This window comes from Falco cherrug, chromosome Z (assembly GCF_023634085.1).
Source record: "Falco cherrug isolate bFalChe1 chromosome Z, bFalChe1.pri, whole genome shotgun sequence".
Lineage (NCBI taxonomy): Eukaryota > Metazoa > Chordata > Aves > Falconiformes > Falconidae > Falco > Falco cherrug.
This window is the reverse complement of record NC_073720.1, coordinates 18,658,584-18,680,026: the sequence shown is the minus strand read 5'-3', so window position 1 is coordinate 18,680,026 and position 21,443 is coordinate 18,658,584. Positions and strand designations below refer to the sequence as shown.

General features: G+C 36.9%; 1 protein-coding gene across 1 annotated transcript in view; it reads right to left on the bottom strand.

Moving 5' to 3' along the window:
- Positions 1 to 8,524: 8,524 nt before the first annotated feature.
- The window catches only part of ITGA1 (integrin subunit alpha 1), a 76,938-nt gene continuing 64,019 nt past the window's right edge, over positions 8,525 to 21,443 (bottom strand). Inside the window, exons 20-30 of the mRNA XM_014283876.3 lie at positions 21,152 to 21,287; positions 20,084 to 20,164; positions 18,475 to 18,551; positions 17,676 to 17,765; positions 16,555 to 16,657; positions 14,955 to 15,068; positions 13,157 to 13,261; positions 11,916 to 12,020; positions 10,957 to 11,049; positions 9,352 to 9,468; positions 8,525 to 8,590 (exon numbers count right to left, since the gene is read on the bottom strand). Coding sequence (XP_014139351.2) covers positions 8,546 to 8,590; positions 9,352 to 9,468; positions 10,957 to 11,049; positions 11,916 to 12,020; positions 13,157 to 13,261; positions 14,955 to 15,068; positions 16,555 to 16,657; positions 17,676 to 17,765; positions 18,475 to 18,551; positions 20,084 to 20,164; positions 21,152 to 21,287 — 1,066 coding nt within the window. The 3' untranslated portion in view covers positions 8,525 to 8,545. The remainder of the gene's footprint in view (positions 8,591 to 9,351; positions 9,469 to 10,956; positions 11,050 to 11,915; positions 12,021 to 13,156; positions 13,262 to 14,954; positions 15,069 to 16,554; positions 16,658 to 17,675; positions 17,766 to 18,474; positions 18,552 to 20,083; positions 20,165 to 21,151; positions 21,288 to 21,443) is intronic.

Below are 21,443 nucleotides of genomic sequence, written 5' to 3'. Positions count from 1 at the left end.
TAATGGCCTTAATAGATTATTTCTGTATACTTAATATTATATTATTAACAAGATAGTTGCTGTCCTCTACTAGAAATCTGCACAGAGGGCAGAAGATTAGTGACAGTTGAAAATATCCCATAGTCTCACTTCCCTTTGAAAGCCCCTGCATGCAGGTGTGGACAGCTAACTCAGGCAGCAAGACTCTCTCTCCGTAAGTTTCAGAAATACCTACACTGCCGACTTCAAGGAAAAAGCACTCGTGAAGCTCAGCAGAACTTGTGTGTCAGGCACTTGAAGTGGTATGTAACATGTAATGTGTCAACTGGTACGTTGATGCCCCCCCTCCCCAGGCACACACACACGCACAGCCCCCATAAGGTAAACTGAGCCGCAGGTTTAGTGCCCATTCCGAAGCTTAGTGTTCACAGGGGAGAAGTCACAAGGTGCAGTAGTTAGTGGATCACACCTGCCATAGCTGATGTATACTTCTTGTCTCACTCTTTGGCTGTGCTTTTAATCCAAGTCTCAACTCTGGCTCCTCTTTGCCCAGCTGTGCATTCACAACTCCTACCTCTTGTGGTGGCACTAGCACTTGCACAAGGGTGTGAGGAGGCAGTCAGGGGGTCATTGTGGCTGAAAACTTACACACACACAGATGCAAAGGAAGTTGCAGATGGGTTACGAAAGCAGACAAAAAGCAGACTGGTTTAAATTTCATGGAGTTGCCTCCTTTACCCCCCGTGCATCTTAAACTCCCAGAGAATCAGCCAAATCCACTTTGGGAAGTTGATTTTCTTAGATGGTCATCAAGAGTAAACTACCTTGTTACACAAGCCATCCCAGAGAAAAATTTTTATACTAAGTAACCTGTTTTCCACAAAACCTGATAAAAATGAACAGAAAAGGGGTAGTAGAGATGACACTTACAGAGATCACGGCACAATGTCTGAAAGTCTAGCTGGGCCAGCATGCACTTCATTTCTTAACCAAGTAATATGAACCTTGGAGGGACTAAATGGGGTTGAATATGGAAGAAATCAGGATTTTAGGGAGCAAACAGCAGCCATAGGTGGTTTAATGCTCCTTCTTACTACAGGCAAAGACAAGTGTGCCAGTGCTCTGATCTGAGGAGTGGTCCTGCAGGAATAATATACATGTCCTGTAAAGTGAGGCTGTCTTCTGAAAAATAAATATGTACTTGATATTCAAGACAGGGTTCAAAGCAAAACCTTCAAAAGGCATACAGTGCAGGCATCATATCCTCAGCAATAGCTGTATCACCCTCCAGTCTTGCTCCTGCTGCACAGCACTGCTTCCTACTCTAGATGTACGAGTACACATTTACCTGTTTCATGCTGTTTTGACTAAACTGTGTCCTATCTAGCACAGACTATACACATATTTTTACCAGTTCTTTTTCCAGGTGAGCAAAGCTTGTGCTTGTCATGGGGAAATTATATTAATGGCAAATAAGATATCTAGTGAAGAAATGTTTCCATTCACCTGTGATCCCCAAAAGTGAGGACCTACAGGGGAGCCTGTTAATGCAGCCTATGTAATTTCATGCTCTCCATAGCAGCCAGTGTGCTACCCCAGCAATTTCAGCCCATTTACCAAAGCATTAACCTTGATACAGCTCAAATAACCACTTGAATTAATAAAAATAGTGGTATCTCGAAAATATTCCTCACACAGGATTTACAAGTACATGATAAGATGAGAACCTCTGTCTCCTCAGAAGATGCCTTTATTTATATTTTTGACCATTCCTATTTTGAAAACATAGTAGTTGTTTTCTGGTTTGTGGAATTAAGTAAGACCTATCCATTTTTCCTTTTTATTTGCCTGTCACATGAAGTTGCTCAGTCATTTGGTAGGCATTCTTTAGCAAAACTGACTCTCTTAAGAATTCCCACTGAATCACACTGAATTTTAAATTGATTAGGTTAGATGAATGTAAGTGTTAATGCAATGCTTTGTTGTTGGGTCCGTCTGTCCCGTCATGTCCCCCGTCACGTCCCCTGTCCCCCCTTCTATTGTTTGCAGTTTAAATGAGTTAAGCTAATAGAAAATAATACTGAATAATTAAAATCCCAACCTTTTGGTACAAACATAACAGCTGAATTGAATCTATTACCAACTAATAATTTGCTACATTATTTACCGTTAGCTACTAAACCTTGAGTTAATGACAAAATATCAGACAGGTGAATGGGGGATAAAATATGGTAACAGGGTCAAGTGTCATCTAGCTGACCAGATGTACAGAAGTGTTCTTTATCAGATTGCAGAAATCTTACTCATCCTATAAGAAATATTTTGGGGCAGGGAGAAATGCACCAGCCCTGAGTAACTGGAATGAAACCTGGAGGTGCTTGAAAGGGCAAACTATGCTGCAGCAGTATCTTGTATACTGCTCTCTAAATACACTTGGTAATGGCTGTTTGCTGAGAGCTATAGGCATCCTTCCAAATACTGAAAATTCATGACATAAAGGAGGGCCAGAGACTGTGAATGAATTTTGACAGATCCCTCAAATAAATGGCAAAAAGCAGCTCAGTAGTTTTTGAGTTTCGTGAGAGTCTCAAAACCTAAACCAGCAATACCACCAGAACTTTTTTTTTTTCTGGCTAGCAGGGTCGTGGGAAGTTTCAGCTGAACCCTAGAAGATTTGAAATGTAATAGCATGTGTTGTGACATAGTGTAAAATGACTGAGACCAGAGTAATAGGCTCTTGTCAGTGAGATTTTATGAGCTGGCAAACAAGAAAGTGAGCTGTTAATGGCTGTTAATTTGGGCCATGAGATGAGAATACTCAGCAAGGTTTGCATACACAATTCCTCAAAAGAAAGAAAATTAACTGCTTTTCTCAGACTATGTCTACTGTCACAAAATTCCAAAACTTCAAAAGCTTTTTCGGGAAAACTGAGGAGATCTGTTTTTCGTTTTATTCTCTCTGATAGGATGAAAAGGCTCTGCAATGGAAGACAATATGAAGAAACTTTCACTAAAGAGAGAAGTCCAACTCCTTTACTGCAGGAGGAAGAACAGTGGCACCCTTAACATGAATCCTTAAGGATCATATGTAATACTGAACAAGATACGTGAAGCTTTGCAGTATTTACTTCCAGTACCAAATTGAGCTGAACTGCAACGGAAAAGTGGGATTTCACCATGGCCACTGCTGAAAGTGAACAGAGTGTGTGAAGAGGATGGACAAAGTGTGCTAAGACAACTGGCCCACTAGATCTGAACGTGCAATCTGCTTTGAATACTTCTGCTCCCTCCCCCATTTCTTTGAAAATCCCTAGGCGGTGCAACATTCAGTGAGCCTTTGAGGAATGTCTGTTCTTTCTGAGAAGACTTAAGGGCACTGAGAGAAGAAGGGCAGAAGGGTAAGTGCACGAGAGGGAAAAAACAGTAAAGGAGCACTACTGTCAGAAGTAAAATCTGTCTGACGGTCTTTTACTCACCCTTTTTTATGACTGAATTAGCAAAGTCCAGTGTCTCTGGGGTTTTAGCCCTCAGTCTTTGTGATTAAAACATGTTTATGTTGAGGATAGCTCACTTTATCATCCACTTCTGATTAAACAGAATCCAGTTGTGCTGTCTGAACTGTGGTATCAGCCAGTTGTTACTAAAATGACATCAGTGCTTTAATCTTTAGGACTCTCCATTCTTACAGGGCTCAAACCACATCCACTGCATGAGCTGCTGTTGCCTTTGAACTGTGAAGTGTTAAGGCTGCTTCTGCTAAATGCAATGAATTATAACCCTTTTTGCAAATGACACATAATATCATACTTCCTGCTGTGAGAAAGTGATTCTGTTTCTTTTGTCATTCCATTGAAAAGCGATTTAAAACAAATAAACAAAAATAGAAGTGGATTTTTTTTTCTGATTTTCTTTGAAATACTCCCATGGAAAATGTCCAGCAAACTCGAATGATCAGATATGTACAGAGTAGGACATTTGGTAAGCTTTCCCCTGTGACTGAACAGGATATTGCTATTAGTGAAGTGTGATTCACCATTAAAGTAGTCTCTGATGAGATAACAGTTAAGCAATTACACAGTTTGTAATGTTTTCTAAAGTTAAACTGTCATGTAAAAGGTGTAATCTTTGTCTTCTAGGAAGTTTTGTTACAAATTGTTACCAAGTTTTAGGGAAGATTATGTGAATAATTTACAACTACAGAAGTCAACTGACTGTTTGGGTCATAGGAGTAAGTTGTACAGAAAAGTCCCTGGATAGGAACAACAGTTAGATGAAAGAATGTGTCTTCAACTTTTATGTACGTAATGTCATGAAAACAAATCTGTGTCAGAAAGTTATATGGCCCTCTGAAAAGCTTTTGAATGTGGCTCTAAGTACAGAATCCATACAATTAATGGCAATGTAGTTCTGACAGCTTGACCACACCCAAGCTTTCCTTGACCTTAGGCTGTGCAAGAATGCTTATTTCTACTACAGCTTTCTATTGACAGGCAGATGGATTTGAGATGCCTTTATATTATTCTTATTTCAATGAAAAGCAAACAATCGACAAAGGAAGCTCGCTAGACTTTGATTTTTTTTTTCTTTTTATTCAATAAAACACATAGAATCATTTTACAGGAAAAAGAAAATACTGTGCACAGTGCTATGATTTTCTTAAAAAGGATGCAAATTTCCTCTTATTCCTGTTAAGTGGTATAATTAACAAGGGTACGTTCTCATCCTCTTGCTCTGCTTTTATTTTTGAACGGGATCATCATCTATACAATAGTTAATTCCAGAAGTTAAAACAATTAGACTATGTGGAATTCATTAGATGAGTGTGACCCTAACTCCAGCATCTTGGTGCCAGGTGAGATGAAAACCCTTGGCTCCAGTTGAAGGTGGATTCCCCTGACTAAAGCTGTGCAGGAAAAGGAACACCATGCTCAAAATGACTCAGCACAGGGCTCAGGTAAGGAAGGGTCAGGACAGGTGGGTTGTGTCTGTGGTAAGGGCTCATAGTACAGACCTAGAGTGACACCAGACAAGCACAGGAACGTAAGCAGCAGCCCAGGGAGATTGCTCTACTGTAGGTGCTGTTTTCTAATATATTCTAGCTACAGGATCAAGAAACTCTAGAACAGCCTCAAACTGAAGCAGGACTGATGGTTTAAAGCTCTTGCTCCTTACTGGAAAAGTTCTATGTTATAGAAATATAGCTTGTCCATTCCCTCAAAGACTAGCGACTTTCAGCGCTGAAGTTGGGAACTGAGCAGGGCCAGACTCCCTCTGTTGCTTAAGCTTTCATTATACACCAAATTATTTTTTTTTACAGGCTTGTATTTGAATGAAAAATATTTTACTTGTTAGTTATTAAAATCATATTACAACCCTAATGTGTCTTTTTATAGGAACGAAACAGATTGTGTGCTGTACTGATATTTCTGTGCCTGCCAAATTTCAGTGAGATGTTCCTGATGTTAACAATATTGCTTTCAGTAGGCTTTTCTGTGGTATATAGTGAAAAGCAGTAAAAGACTGCTCTTGCAGGGCTGTGTGGAAAGGCTCTTACAGATAAAAAATAGTGATTTTACTAATCTAGCTTGTGTAAGAATAATGTGCTCTAGTGGTATTTCCTTTACATATATTTTAAATAGATATTATAACTGAAAATCTGGTACTGGGACAAACATGAAAAGGGACAAAGCATTGTGACAAAGAGGAAAGCAGTGTGGTTATGTAAAGCTTATTACTGTTTTCACAGTGCAAAGCAAGTCTAAAAAGAATGGCATGCTGATCTCAAACACACTTTGCATTGACAAAATACATATTTTTGCATAGTCTATCTAGGGAGATAGACTGTTCTATTGACTTATATTTTTTCAGTTAGGCTGTTGCTTTAAAATAAGACATGAAATGTCATTAGAAAATTAAAAACCTCTGATTAACAGCTTATTATAACTAAAAAGTGAAACACTTAAAAGTATGCTGGGTAAGAATGATGTGTGGCTTGCACAACTTGTGAGTAATTTTATGAAGCCAGGAAAAATTACCTCACGGTTAACAAACTGGCTGAATAATAATAAATATAAGTATTCCCTCTGCTACCACAGACTTTCTATATGTGCATAGGTGAGTCACAATTCCTTCCTAATTCTGTTCCTTTACAAAACTGTAATAGGATAACAGTACTGTCTATGCCTTTACATAGACAGCATAAGGAAAAACCCCTCACATTTACAATTCTCAGGCATTCAGATGCCATGGTGACAAGTGCCGTTTAAATCTCTCAAACAAACTGGCAAAATCATGCATCTTTGTAAAATAAAACCCGCATCTCACATGGGACTAAAAACACCTCAGCACATATTAATTTCTTTACTGTACAACAAATGGGCTTTTGCGTTCCTTTGAGGACTGTTTAACTTGCACGACAAATGAAGCAGGGATTCTATCCGCAACTCCTCTACGTCATTTTCTTGCTTCCATTCAAGGCTGCCTTTTGTGCTCAGGAACACGGCAACTCACCTCATACCCTTTCAGACAGGGTGCACTTGCAGGCGTGCAGACAAGCACAGCAAGCAAGTCCACCAACTCGGTGGCTCTCCCAGGCTCCACAAAGCACAGCCACACACAGCGTTCCCACAGCTGGCTTTGCCCTCTCCTCTGAGTCATGCTGCTACCTTCAGCAGACTGCTGTTATGAAAAAAAACACCTTTCCCACAGACACAAGGAGAAACTGCAAACACTTTCAAACTTAATACTACTTGCTTCATTCACACAAGTCTCAGCCTTTCCCAATAACTTTCTAATTTAAGAAGTAAAGAGAAGGGACTTGATAGTGACAGCATCTTTCAAACAATAAAGCACCTTTTGGCACACTTACAGATCTGTGCTCGCCAGCATATTCAACCCAATCTATGGTCTCTTCTTAAAGGTAAAAAAAAAAGTCTTTATAAAATATCTTACTGCTTTTTACATTATTATTATAAAGCCAGTGCAAAGTTAAAACCTTTTGGAAAACTTCAATGATTTTTTTTTTTTTTTTTTTTTTTTTTTCACTTCAGCAACTTTTATACCAAGAGGAACAAAAAATTTCCTGGCTTCCTCGGCAAGGCAAAGCTGTTCTGCAAACTAGTATGTCTTACAGAACTTAGTATGTCTCCTCAACATTTTCTGATCTATTGGCAATCAATACCAAGTCATCTCATGCGGAAGCAACATCACACTTTGCCAGCATGCCTCCATTTTCTTCTGTTTAATGTTGTGTGGCTGCAAGTAATATATAAAGCTCTCAAGGACAAGGCACAGCTCAAGAGCCCCAGAGAGAGACCCTTGTGGAAGGAGGATAAGTGCATGAAAGAAAGGAAAAAACTGAAAAGAAAAAATCTTAAAGAAATCTTTTGCTATCTACATTTCAGTGTATCCCCATATCAACTTTAAGTCTTTGACACAAAATAAACAACATTTGTTAAGTGCTTATTTAGTACGCAAATTCTTCATCACTTCTTAAATTCAGAAGTAACAAAGATGAGGTGTGACTTATAATACTAGAAAAAGCTTGCCAGTGCTGAATTTCCTATTTGTGCTCTTTTGTTAATTATCATTTTGCACACTTTAAACTCATTGGTTTAAATAGCTACACAATACATTTACAGTGACAGTTTATGAAGCACCCTCCTGGCTACTCCAAGATATACAGCAAGAGTCAAACTTTCAGGGTACCTCTAAACATTTTCTGCATAAATATGGACATTTCACTTTGCAGATACAAATTGTGCCCCTGCTTATTTGAGTACAGTGTGCAATCAGATGGGCTTGAATGTTTTGTGCATACATTTTTAGGCCTGCCAAGAACCTATTCCAAGTTCAGTTACGTAATTTAATGGTTCAATCCTTTATGGTCTGCTTGACCACAAAAATACCTTTCTTGGGGTATCCTGGGTTCAGCTGGACACACTAAAACAAGAAGAAAGAGAAGTTCAAGGTATTTCTGTAATTTTTACCCAAAATTCTGCAGGTGCTTCTCTCTTCTGAATTGTCATTACATCAGTTAGCATACAGTATCTGGTGCATTCTCGAAGTTTGCACATTTTGCTTCATGAACTGACAGTCTGCTTTCACAGAACTGACATAAGGAGCAAATTTTGAAAATGATGCTTTTTCATTTCGAAAATCATAAGGTGAAAAAAAAAGATGGGGATTGCTAGCTGCAGGCCGACTTGTTGCATAATTTAGAAAGAAAAATGACTCCACATACATAGGTATATAAAAATATGATTCTGCATTTTCTATATTAAAAAACATCAGAATCTTTGAGCTCAGTTACTCTCAAAAAACAAGTAACAATTGAAAGTATGTCCTTAATTATCACAAAAAGCCATAAAGGTGTTTATTATTCCTTTGCATCATCCTTTTGCCAGTGTGTTCGATTTGCTTCTTGTTGTTCTGCTTCTTCTTTTTTTAATGCACCAGAGTTTAGAAAACATTGTGACCACTGCATCTAAGTTTATAATTTTACAGTAACATTTTTGAGGCAGACCTGAGCAAAAATTTCTGCCTCTTTTTTTTTTTTTTTAAATCTTTACTTCTCCATTTTCTTCTTTAGTGGTCTCTTGAAAAATCCAGCCTGCAGAAAAGAAAAAAAGTGACTAAGAACTGCTCAAAATATACAACCTATATTGGTAGCATTCATGTGCTAGTTCTTACTACTATTTTACTTCTTTCGATACAGTAAAATCTCATTTAATATTTTATCACTGAAGTACAACATTGTTTTTCCTGGAATGGACAAACTAAAGAGACGTGATCAAAGCAGCAAAAGGAGTACAGTTAATATATAGTAAGCAATTGCTGAGTCATTGTTATGCTCACATAATGCCAAAGGCTAAACCAATTAATAATATTTGGTACTCAATTGAACATATAATACTTTATTTTATAGTTGTGAATTTTTTCAAGAGATTATGCATTTTCAAATTTATAAACTGTTAGAATCTAATGCAAGCATGAACCATGTATTTTATCTTGGAGAAGAGTGCCCACTTGTGGCAATACTTACACCACTTACTTATCATGCACAAAGAGAAAACCTGGTTATCAAAAGCCACAGCCAAAGCTAAATAAAAACCCCTTAAAAATCCCTTAATCATAGTAAAATATCTTTTTGGTTTTCTTTTTATAATGTACTGGAAATACAGGTTTCAACTGGTTAGCACTGCATGTTACACAACAGAATAATGTAGCGTTATTATTTAGTAATTTCTACAACATTTCACTCTACTTATTAGATAATAATATTGTCTGTGAGATTCTTAGTTATGAGAAGGACATGGCAGAGTATTTAATCATATTTGTTTAATTTCATGAAGACAAGAAGATGCAGCTTACCTTCCACAAAGCAAATATAAGCAGTGCAAGAATCAAGAGTCCAGCAAAGATGCTCAGGAGGATAACCCACAAGGGGACTGTCCCTGGTGGGAGTTCTTTGGAAATCTTAACCATGGTCTGCAAAGTGTTCAGAATGTAAGCAATAAATAACTTGTCCTTCTAAAATATCAACGAAGCATGAATGTTATCACTATGCAGTGATTTTCCAGGGTACCACTGCATTCTAAGTATAAGAATTTGTAGGAGGAAATTGAGAAAATAATCTCCAACATGAAACACTGTATTTACATAATATCTTGCACTTTGTATACCCATTAATTTCATGAGAGTTGGCCTGCTATAAGTTGGTAATCATTGTCATGAAGCATACAGGACCAAATCCATGAGTAGTCAAAGTATGTTAGGAAGTCTTTTCAGTATATTCTTTATCACTCGGTGTCTGCCTCCCTGAAAGGTGGCAGTGATTAACATGCTTCCAAACCAAATAAATAAAGTAAGAGTAGAAGGCTGTGTAGATACTAATTCTATTTTAAATCAGGCATATCTGGTGTAAAATAAACTGAAATAAGGAATATTCACATTTAAATAGATATGAATATATAGAAGTTTGAGTTATTTTAACTTAAGAATTTTTTAGAGGAACAACTTTATAGTTCAAAAAAGCATTGAAGAGCTCAACACTAAACATTCAGTTTTAAGTTATGTTTTTAAAAAAGTTAATTCTGAAATTTCCTGGTTTGTAAAGGCAGCTCTCATTATCTGCAAACATTTCAGCTGTGTTTTCACGCCTAGATTGAATTTTAATCTATCACTTAAAAGAGATGCCTGGATACAATAACAGATAATTGTTGACCTGTGATGTTTGTATTTCCAAAAGTATTTTGCACAAGATGTAATTCACACTGAATATTACTTTGCTCTAAATTTTGGGGGTGTTAACAATAATGACACATAATAAGACATTTACTTAAAAATGAACAGTGTTATAAATAAGCTCCTGCATGTACAAGTTATCACAAAAAACCAATGCATTAACCACTATAAATGTTTTGGAATAAAGAGTATTAAAAATAAATTAAATTTCTAACAAAATTAAAGACATTTGTCTTGATACTTGACACCACTGCTATGTTGTTATATACTTTCTTATCTAAGAAAATGACAGGGAACTTCTGAAAAATAAAAGATCCTGTTTCAAACTGATATCCTGGGTAATGAAGTGGAAAGAAATAATAAATAAATAAATAATAAATAAAATACAATGTACTTCTAAATGACCCAGGACAATTTAAATAATACTATTCATTCCTTAAAATACTTTAAATTATAATTTTAATTTATACAGATGCAAGAAGCATTTATCCTGCTACAGGCAGAAGTACTTCAGACAGTACTTCTCACCCAGATACACTGGTTGGCAATGGGATTTTGGTATCATCTGACTAATTCTGACATTTCTACTGTAATATGAAATCACTTTTATTTAGAGTAGGATAATACATTACAATAGGTAACAATCAATTCACTAGTAATAAATGAAAACTGATGATTCAGTAGCACAATAAATCCTATGAAGAATAAATCCATGAACTATCATGTTATTACCTCTAGTTTTTGATGGTCATTTCTCAAAATCAGTGATGAGTTCTCACTCCTAAGTAACGCTTTCACAACAAGGGTTAAGCTGTGAATACTTGCCTGGAAGAAGACAGACATGGCTATGGTTTACAATTAGATAGTTTGAGGTAGAAAGCTTCATAGAAATGAGAAGGGTGAAAGCAAAACTTAATGCTAAGGTTTTTGGAGGTGCTGAGAAATGTGAAACTCAATGGAGCTGTTCACGTGTGTCACCTTCAACACACACAGATCACTGTTTACAAGACAGCAATAAAGCTTTCAAAGAACAGAGAGCAGAGATTTTGAAGAAATAATAATTAATCCTGGAATACTACTTTGGACCCAGGGACAGATTCAGGCTTCCTAAAATTCTGCTGTATCTCCACTCCTGTCCTGTTATTTTACAGACAAAACCAAAGAGACAAACCAGGAACTCAGTATCAGAAATCTATCAGCTGAGAAAAATGGACCACAGCCTGGTCATTGTTGTAACTATCAGACAATATTGAGGTGTGCCCTGAGATGAAGACTCTCTCCTCTGCTCTTTTTGATTAAAAAGTAATTTCTAGACTTGAAAAATCTTTCCAGATTAAAAATCGCTTAAAAATTACATGCTTCTACATACCTCTCCTTACATCTGCTGAATTAGAATTTGTAGATGCATCAGTAGCTATTAAAAAAAGGACCATCAATACAGGATAAGTAAGGGGTTTCCTCTTACTATGTTTTGAAAATCCTGCTAAGTTCTAAGTACTTACTTTAAGGATAATAAAATACATGTAACTTAGTATTGAGGAAATTTTAAAATAGCAAGAGAAATGATTTCAAATACTAGGGGACTGTGGAGACTTAAGAAAATGAAATGTGCCATTTTAGTAAACATTAGAAATGTTGGCTTAAGTTTCTCAAACCCAAGAGTATTCTGAATACAAATGGGATTTACTTACTTTTATGATGGTAGGTTTCCATACTCTTAATGAAACATTCACTTGGTATATGTCAGATGGGACCAGGGCACAATTAATAGATGCACAGCTGTATGTATCACAGTCCTATTTAAAAGGAAATAGCATGAATTAATAGGAAGAGACTTTCACATTACTAAAATAAAACCATGTAAACTATGATATATACAGATCACAGACTTGCTGTGACACCAGTACTAAACTGATATTAATCACTGAGGCTTTTTGTGTAAAAATGACACTGTAGTTTATAAAATGAGTTGAGATATTCATACTGTGGTAGAATACACTCAGTTTTTGCAGGCTTCCTTAGCCTTGATTACTGTAGGTACGCAGCAAAAGGCATCAGCAGAGTTCATAAAGGAGGTACAGCCTATAACAGCAAGCGGTTTTTTGCCAGCACAGCTATGGCTTCCCTGCAGTGTTTCTTGATCCTTTCAAATTGTGGGACACTTGTATGTTTCAAGCAAGGCAGGATAAGTGTGTGAAGAAATAAGCATCTTTACTTCCCAGGGTCACTTTCTATCTGGGAGGGCAGCAGAATTATGTTCAACACTTCAGAAACATTTGCTTAGCTTAGACCTTTATTACTTCTGTGAAGGACTGAAGCATGGCAAAATACTCTTCTCATGGAATAGTTTCATCTGCACCAGAAACTCAGCTTGTACTGCTATGCTGAGGAGGTTGTATGATGGCTTTCCCTCTGACATGCCGTCATAAGTACAGCAGCAAAATTACTTTGCAACTCTTCTGTTGTGTAAACGTGAGAGGCCAATCCCTTCCAAATAGGATCATCAAATACATTTCTACCAGTTGCATGGAAAATCTATCAGATCAGAGGGCTAGCATTTGAAAGTATTTTCAACTGGATGTCTAGAAAATTTGCAAGGGAGATGAGAAGCTTTTAAACTATTACCATTTATTAATTGCAATGGGAATATAGAAGGCAAAGATTTACTTAGCTATCAAATGTACTACTATTATTTATACATGTGCTAGACCTAAAAAACCCTCAAAACAATCCACCCCAAATACAGTTCTACATACAGTTTTGTAGCTAAATAACTAGTCTACATAAAGATGAATTTTCAGGCTATGAAGACAAAGTGACTTTCCATAGGATACAGCTTTAGAGAAGCTTTTATATATTTATTGCAGAAGTACTATGCTCCAATATCTGGGTTAATATCTGGGATGAATATATATACCATACATAGGCTTACCATAATTGTATCCTTTGTAGGTTCTTTTATTTTTGGCAACACAAATGGTTTACCGGTGCCGATCTTTAAGGGATCTACAGGGTAACTAGTTTGGCAGACGGCATTCTGTTAGAAGAAGTAAAAATATTATTCTTAGTGTCTGAATATGCAATCAATTTACAAAAAAATGTTCTGGAAACAAGGCAACATTAATAATATTTAGTAACATTATTAACATTTACTAATCACTAAATGCAATAAACCTGCATATTGCAAGAGTGAAGATTAGGAAATTCAGATGGTATAGGTATTTTAAGTATAATTATTCAAACAGAAAATGAGTTTTTTATGAGATAATTGAACCTAAATTCTATTCAGCTACTTAAACATCTGCAGAAGGAAACAAGAACTTCTTGCAAGATGACCACTATGTGAAGCAGCAAGGGTTGTCTATTGAAAGAGCTAAATAGCTTTTGCATGGGAATCCACAGAGGTTCTACCTTAGCAGTAGGTTAAGTGACAGGCAGGTTAAGTGCAGGATTCAGGAGCCTCTGCTGCAGTACTCGGGGAAGGGCAGCAGGTGCTGGAGCACTGTTAGACCTCCATGTCTCCTTCAAAGGCAGCTGGGAAAACCTTCAGTGTCTTTGGTGAGGGGGCAATTTGGTTTTTTTCGGTCAGGCCATTCACTTTCAGATTGCTAGCATGAAGAGGATTGCAAATCCCCTGCAGTGCACTTTGGCACCCTACTATCACTGGGGTGTAGCTAGCCATAGGTGAATTATACCTATAGAAAAAGCACAGATTTGTTGATTTTATATGCAAACTTGGGTCAAATATGGTGATTGCCTAGGAATTAAAATAAGGGGGGAAGGAATTTAGGAACAGACATAATTCCTTTGTATTCTAAACACTAAATATTTTGGGGTTTGGGGATTTTTTTGGTTTGTTTTTGTTTTAAAGTGAACACTGAACTTTCATTTAGAGCATTTGGTTTATTTTTCAGTGGTGCAACACCTCAAAACTAATTGAAATATTTGGAGAGAGGTGCACTTGTGTGTCTGTCTCTGAGTGAAAGATAAAATAATAAAAAAAAAAAAGAGGTTTGGTCACCACTTAGTGATATTTGGGTTCTTCAGCCATCCATTCATTGATATAGCACTACTTTTAATGTTTACATATCTGGAATCAAGGGCTTTGCTGGAATTGTGATCTCCTTCAGCTGCTTTGGAGTAATGAAATAGAAAAACTCTGATGAGGGCTGCAGTGAAAAGCATTTGAAAGATAATGACCTACCATCCCCTTCAAGGTGTCTCAGAGCCCCAGAGAAGGAAGAAGCCAGAGTGCTGGAGAGCAGACATGCAGGAAGGCTAATTTCAGCAACCAAAAGAAGAGGACTGAACAGGAGACTGAGCTCTAGATGTACATAGCAGGACTAGAGCATTTGCAATAGGCGCTGCTGACAATGGAGATAAACAGGCTCAGTAGGCAAAACTAAGAAAGAAACTTGTGTCACTCATATCTCAGTCTGGACCTCTCATCACTTGGAAATTTATAAAATTAACCTTGTTATAACCTTGTTATAGTCCAGTTATTGTTCAACACCATTTTAGATTTGTTTCCTTTTAAAAAAACTTGTCTTTTTATGCACATCTGTACATGCTCTTAAAACACTAGCATCTTGTCTTAGCATCTTAGATACTAAAAGCAGTATCTACCTTGAAGAGAGCCATAATCCCAAATGTTTGCATTTTGCAGTTCCTTCCAACAAAGGAATTTCCAAAATGTAAATTAATCACAGAAATATGAATTTCTAGCTTACTTGAGAATGTGACAATGCAGTAAGGTAGAGAAGAGTGTTCTTGGCTGCTGTTACATTGGGAAATAAGATCTGCAGTGTGAGGTTTGGCATTGGAAAGTGTTCACCTTTTTCAATCTACAAAAAAAAAGAAAAACGTTTTGATGAGTACTTTCCTTATTTTGTTGGTATTTGGTTGTGAGTTTTTCCTTTCCCTCTGTGGTTTTTTATGTTTCCACAATCAGTTATGCAAAACCTGGTTTGATGTACTCTTTCCCTGAGAACAGCCTGTTGTGAATAAGCAGACACATTCTTCTGTGGTCTTTGGTAATACAATGCTCTTACTGAAGGAAATCAAATGAACAGGATGAAAGGGGCCATTCTGACATAAATGCCTTCTTGTTATCTTGTTTACTGTATCCTTTTATCATCTGGGACTTCTAGCTAAGGCAATTTCATCTCAATTTTTAATAAAGCCTTTATTAATGTTTTTTCATAAAGCTTTAAGATGGGAGAGGAGCCATTGCAGTAGCGGTTGCTCCTGCTGGTTCCTCCTTAGGTCTGCTTAGGCAACAGCCCTCCTGCTCATCTGCTCCTCTTCCCTCTTTTCCCTGTGAAGATCACAGGACATATCTGTAAGTTGCTGCTCCTTCTGAACAGGCTTGCCAGGGCTGAGGATGGAGAAAACACCTAGGCGGAATTGCTCGTAGGTGAATTGGTGATCTTTTCTCTGAAGTGGATGAGCTTAATAAAAATTGAAAAACCTGTTTAACTTTTTTCTTCTGACTACTCATCTGTGACAAGCTGGTTGTAGAGATGAGTTTTGCTCACAAGATCGTAAGCGGTATGCTCTGCAGTTTACCAGCTTTCACATTCAGAAAGCAAAGATTTTGAAATTTGATGAATAATGCCTTAAACATCCACAAAAGCTTTGAGATTACTGGATTTGAACACTTCAACTAAGAACAGTCGCTGAGTAAAACACTATATTTGGGCTAAAAAACAGAAAACCCCCTTTGCTATTGCTATTTAGTGAAAGCAAGAACTTTCCCATGCCCCATTTTTTACAGATAGAAGTTGATACAGACTTTTATTCTTTTTATACAGGACCCTTGTTCAGCTTTGAATTTGACACTGGGGAACAAGGCTGCTCTCAAGATAACTAAATTCAGTCCTACTGCAACTTGAGGCTGGGCCTGTAGTCCATTAAATATCTCTTCCAACTGATTATAGCTTGCAGTATTCCTTCCATTAGGAAGACAACATTCTTGGAGCATGGCATTTGCCTTTTTCAAAGCTGATTGAATTTTAGAAGTACCCGTTCTAAACTGCAATGAACATAGGTTAAGTTCTCATGTAACATGCTTTCTTTCCCCTGCTGAGGGCAGCAGATCTAAAAACCACCAGAACTATTCTGCAGAGGTGGACCACTCTGAGAACCTCTGACTCACCTTATTCCAAAGCAAGCAAGAAAAAAAAAAAAGGTGTTAAGCACAAAATACCCATGTACAAGGTTTAACATATTGCATAGGTGCTATAAGCTATCACATTAAGCAATTCAAATGAAATGAAAAATAAAAAATTAAGCCAGTACCTATATCATACACTTTTAATCGTTTCTTACCCTATAATGCAGAGTAACTTCATCCCCAATCTGCTCTGTTGTGTTAATAGCAGTAGGGAGAGTATCATTTGCTGCAATTATAACATGGTGCTCTTTGAAAACACTGTGGGTTAAAAGAAAAACACACAAAAACCTCAATAAGCACACAAACTTCATAAAAACTCCAGCAGTTAATAATATAGGTCTTTTCCAGGACTAGTCTTGCAATTAAAAGTGCACTGCTACTTCCACTGAAGTTCAAATCATCCGTTTTCTTAGTAGTACTCACTTTTTATTATGTATGTTTTAAATGTTTTGTTCAGATAAAACTACAAAATGAGCAAATACTGTTCCCCAAAATAATACTTCAGGGCCCACTTTTGCTGTTCTTATTCTAGCTGTGCAGTCCCTTATCCTGAGCATTGCCATGTGAAACAAGCAGGGTCCTATAAAAGACAGAACCAAGTAAAAGCAGAATAAACCCAGCATGTTCTAATTTCAACCTTATTCTTTATGGGACAAACGAAGACTGGATTTGAACCATGAAATGCATCCAAAATTAATTTCACTTAATTATTTACACCTGTACACTATGCAATGCAGTCTACTAATAATATTTATGTTTTTCAGGGGTGGAATTTAACTGAATTCTGGCTATTTCTGAAAATAACGAGTACTACAAGACCTACATTAATGTTTATGTCTGAACTGATTAAAAAAAAAACCCCTGAGAATCTAAGTTAGGCTAATCTTGGAAGCTGGAAATCAAACATCACACTGTGCACTATTATAGTGATACAAACTCATGTCCATCAGGAAGCAGGAAGCATTTGCTTTCTTATGTGAAATGCCTTTGAATGAATAGAGCAAAGTACAAGAATCAATAAAAGCTGCTGTTATACTTGCAAACTGGAGATCAAATTTAAATAGACGAAACGGAGATACAGCAAGATAGGGACAGTAAATCACCATCATTTCATGTATTGCTCTTTTCAGTGAAGCCTGTGCTTCCTGTTCATCAGACTAGAAGCTGTCATTTCTAGATACTGAGCACAGCTCAACAACAAAACCTATACGATGCCCTCTTTAAACACCCACTATTCACTGTGTTAGCAAATAGAAGTACAAAAAAGCATCAATACCTTACAAATATTAATCCTACTTCATATTTTACTGGAATTGTAACGTGTCCTCTGTTGTCACTCAAGGTCTCAGGTGGTTCTTCACTGTCACTAAAATAAAACAACATATGCCACTCAGACCAGAGTGTGCAGATGCAACATGACTACTAGGTGGGAATGGATCTTAAGAAACCGAAATACCTACATCTCTGGGTATGAAAACACACTATTATTTCCAGTTAATTACTATCTCCTAAAAAGAAATTCAAAATATTATTTCCACTAAATAAAAAGTTAAGTCCTGCACCAGTTCCAGCTCAGAAATGCATCTTTGTTAAATATATAGATTGCAGTTGACTTAATGAAAATGGATCAATTAAGGGCCACTATTCTCACACCATCCCTGGATTTTGCAGGGGGAGCAAGCACTGAGGGCAAATGCATTCCTTTATCACAGATCACTTTTGCAATGCTCTTGCTCTTTGAAGGCCAGACCTTTTCATATAGCATAAACTGTGATTCATGCAAAAGTATTCACTGATTTTGTAAGAGAATAAACCCTTTCTGAAGGTAAACCTACTGGAAATTGTGACTAATTTGTGACTCCCAGGCTTACTATAAACAGCTGTTTATTTAGTCCATTCCATCCACTGTTGGACCAAGTACATCTGTAAAGATGCCAGCTATATAGATTGTTTAGCACTTCTGAGTTCAGAAAAGTCATCTTTGTTTTACTATGAAACAAAAGCTGTAGACCATTCTAAGGGGAAAAAAACCCAATTAAAAATCTGAAGGTAAGCAAGTAATGAATGCAACTAACCTTGTTGCATACACATGAACAGTAGCATTTTCCAGGAGATATGATGCATTGAATTGGAATGATATTTTGAAGGAAATCTGTTTAGAGAAATACATTACACATTTTAAAAGGGAAAAAAAATAATAAAAGCACAGTAATAACGTTTGATCTGATGACAAATGAGCAACTGCGCTACTTTCATCTATGGAATCTTTGTTCACATTTTAATACTTTTCTATGAATGAATCCACTTTTTTGAGTTTGTCCCAAACAAGAAGGAAATCTAATATTTATCGCTTATTAAACAGAAGCTGAGATTTTCAGAATTGAGAAGCCTCAGTAAAACTTACTATATAGTATATTAGAAATACATAGCTAAATAATTCTTAACAGAAACCAACTGGTCTTGCAAGCAGTTTATCAAAACTTTTTTTTTTTTTAATCTATTGAGGAAGAAACAAAGCTTTAAAACCTGGCAATTTGCAGTGGAAATGAGCTGTCTATAGAATGCTGCTGGAATCTCAATACATGGTAAACCACCTAGAATACTGAACATAAATACATGTTTATAATGCAAATAAACAACTACTATACAAAAATTCCCTACTCATTATATATATTATATATTTTTATATATATATATATATATATATAAAATGTATATCTATCTATCTATCTATCTACAGATATTTCTTCATATAAAAAAAAAGAGCCAGGAAGATGGTTTAAAAAGGAATGTATTAGGCTTGCTTATAAATGAGTCAGAGATTTATTGATTTCTGATTGCAAAGGCGAGTATGAAATTTCTAAATTTCGGGATCTATAGCTACAGATGAACTAACAATCAAAGCACAAAAGGAAAATGTGAAATACTCAGTAAAGCAGGGAGTGGAGCATTGTGGGCACTGACATTGGTTAGAATGTTTACTTGGCTGCAAGAAAGTAGCAGTTGACTTAACCCTACAAGTTCAAGACACAAGCTGGAATGTGTATGTGGGAGGGAATATAAGGGGACGTCTCTCCTGATGGTCCTTCTGTTATGCATCTTCAATACAGAGGTGACAGAGGAACATCTGTCTCTGTTTCAGCAGGAGATACAGACTTATCAGTGGAGCTGTTCAAGCTGGGGCTTGATTTTAAGTGCACTGCTTGCTGTGTACTGAGCAGAGGTGAAGTCTTGATGCTTGGCTTTGACAGATCCAGGGTAACATTTCCATATACCAGCGTATTCTCTTTTCAACTAATGGACTGAATTTTACATACAAAATAAAGTCACAGACTCCATCCGGTGGAAAGCCACAGTATCTAATGTCTTATCAGTACATCCTAACCAATTATCCTACACACCTGGAGCAGACCTGTCTGACCAGGTGTGCCACTTGCCTTCTGACAGTGTCAGACGGCAATAGGCACCTATTACCTCCTCACATACCGCAGCTGACTGCCCACGTACTGAAGATCTGATATTTCCCTATCTGCCTTAGTGCCGTTTATGTCAAGGATAGCTTGGGAAACATGCATGGACAGGTTTTGGGGTGAACACAACAGAAAAAATATTCAGAAGTGATAGGGACTGCCCTGGCCTTAGAACAATATGAAGCAAAGAGAATTTGCATGCAGGTCTTTTTACCTCTTCTTCAGGTTTTAGAAATGGATATCCCACTTTACAGGTGATGTTGTGACTAGATTCACAGCTATCTTTCTGTATACCCTAAAGCAAAAAGAACGTGAAATCATGACCTTGTGCAAACTCTCTTTAATTTTGATTAAGCAACAATGGCATGTTGAACATGTGTACCACTGCTGCTTTTCATCATCAAAGCATTGTAAGACACAAAGCCTTAATTGAACTGGAACAAGAATAGAAACCCACAACTACAAAACAATTTTCACCTATGGACATCTGCATCAATCAATTAGTAGCAATTATTCCCTTCCAGTGAACGTGTTTGGAACATTAGCAATTATATACAAAGTGGATGCCATGCAAATTAGTCATGGGGTCTAGCAGATCAACGTATGTATGAGCACACAGTTTTTACATGTGATTTTGTAAATGTGTTCCTAGCTTGACAATAAAAGTTATTGAAAAAATCATACTCCGTAAACTCTTGCCGCAGGGTCAGCAACAGTCCTATGGATCCCTGACTTCTAATGTGCAACATCAGGACTGCTCATAGAAAACAAACTTCTCCTAATGTTTCCCACCTGAACTGAGGTGCATCCATAGTATACCTGCTGAGGGAGGCAGAAAAACAGCTACTTTGGAAATGCTGAGATACGGATAAGACATGCACTGATCTATGCTACCCTACCAAGACAGTGCTTTTTCTATACACATGCAAAAGGAGAATTCTAGAGGCTCAGGAGCTGTACTGACAAATAACAAAGCATTTCTGGCTCTACAATTGTACAAATGATTCATGGTGCTGATGTTCATCTGAGATGCAGGCACTTGCTGTCTAAATGTCATTATGAAACTTTTGTCTGTAGTTAACAGAGGCTAGGCAAGAGTGTATACAGGTCAAGATAAATACATTCTTTTAGAGGCATAAGTGAGGACAGCACTCCCAGGGAATCTCTTCCAATCAACAGAGATGACGCCCGAGCAGTGAAATTCAGGCTTACTAAAAAGGCTTCCTCAGATCTCTCTAGCAATATAGGTTATGATAAATATGATAATGTGAAAAATTCCTACCTCGATGCCAGCAAAAATAATATTTGGAGAATATTGAACCAAAACTCTGGTATTATAGGCACTGTCTTTTTTGTTCTTCACGGAGAGCTGGATGGTAAACTTATCATTGCGTGACTTTACAATGAATGGAGAAGAGCTGTAAAATAAGTTAAGAATGTTGGACCCCTCAACTTTTGAATCTGTTTTTAACATAAAGAGGAACTTCTTTCAGTGTCCAGAATATATTGTTTCTGATTTAGAAGTTATGACACAGCATTACCTTATTAGACAAGAGAATTTATAATGTAACATA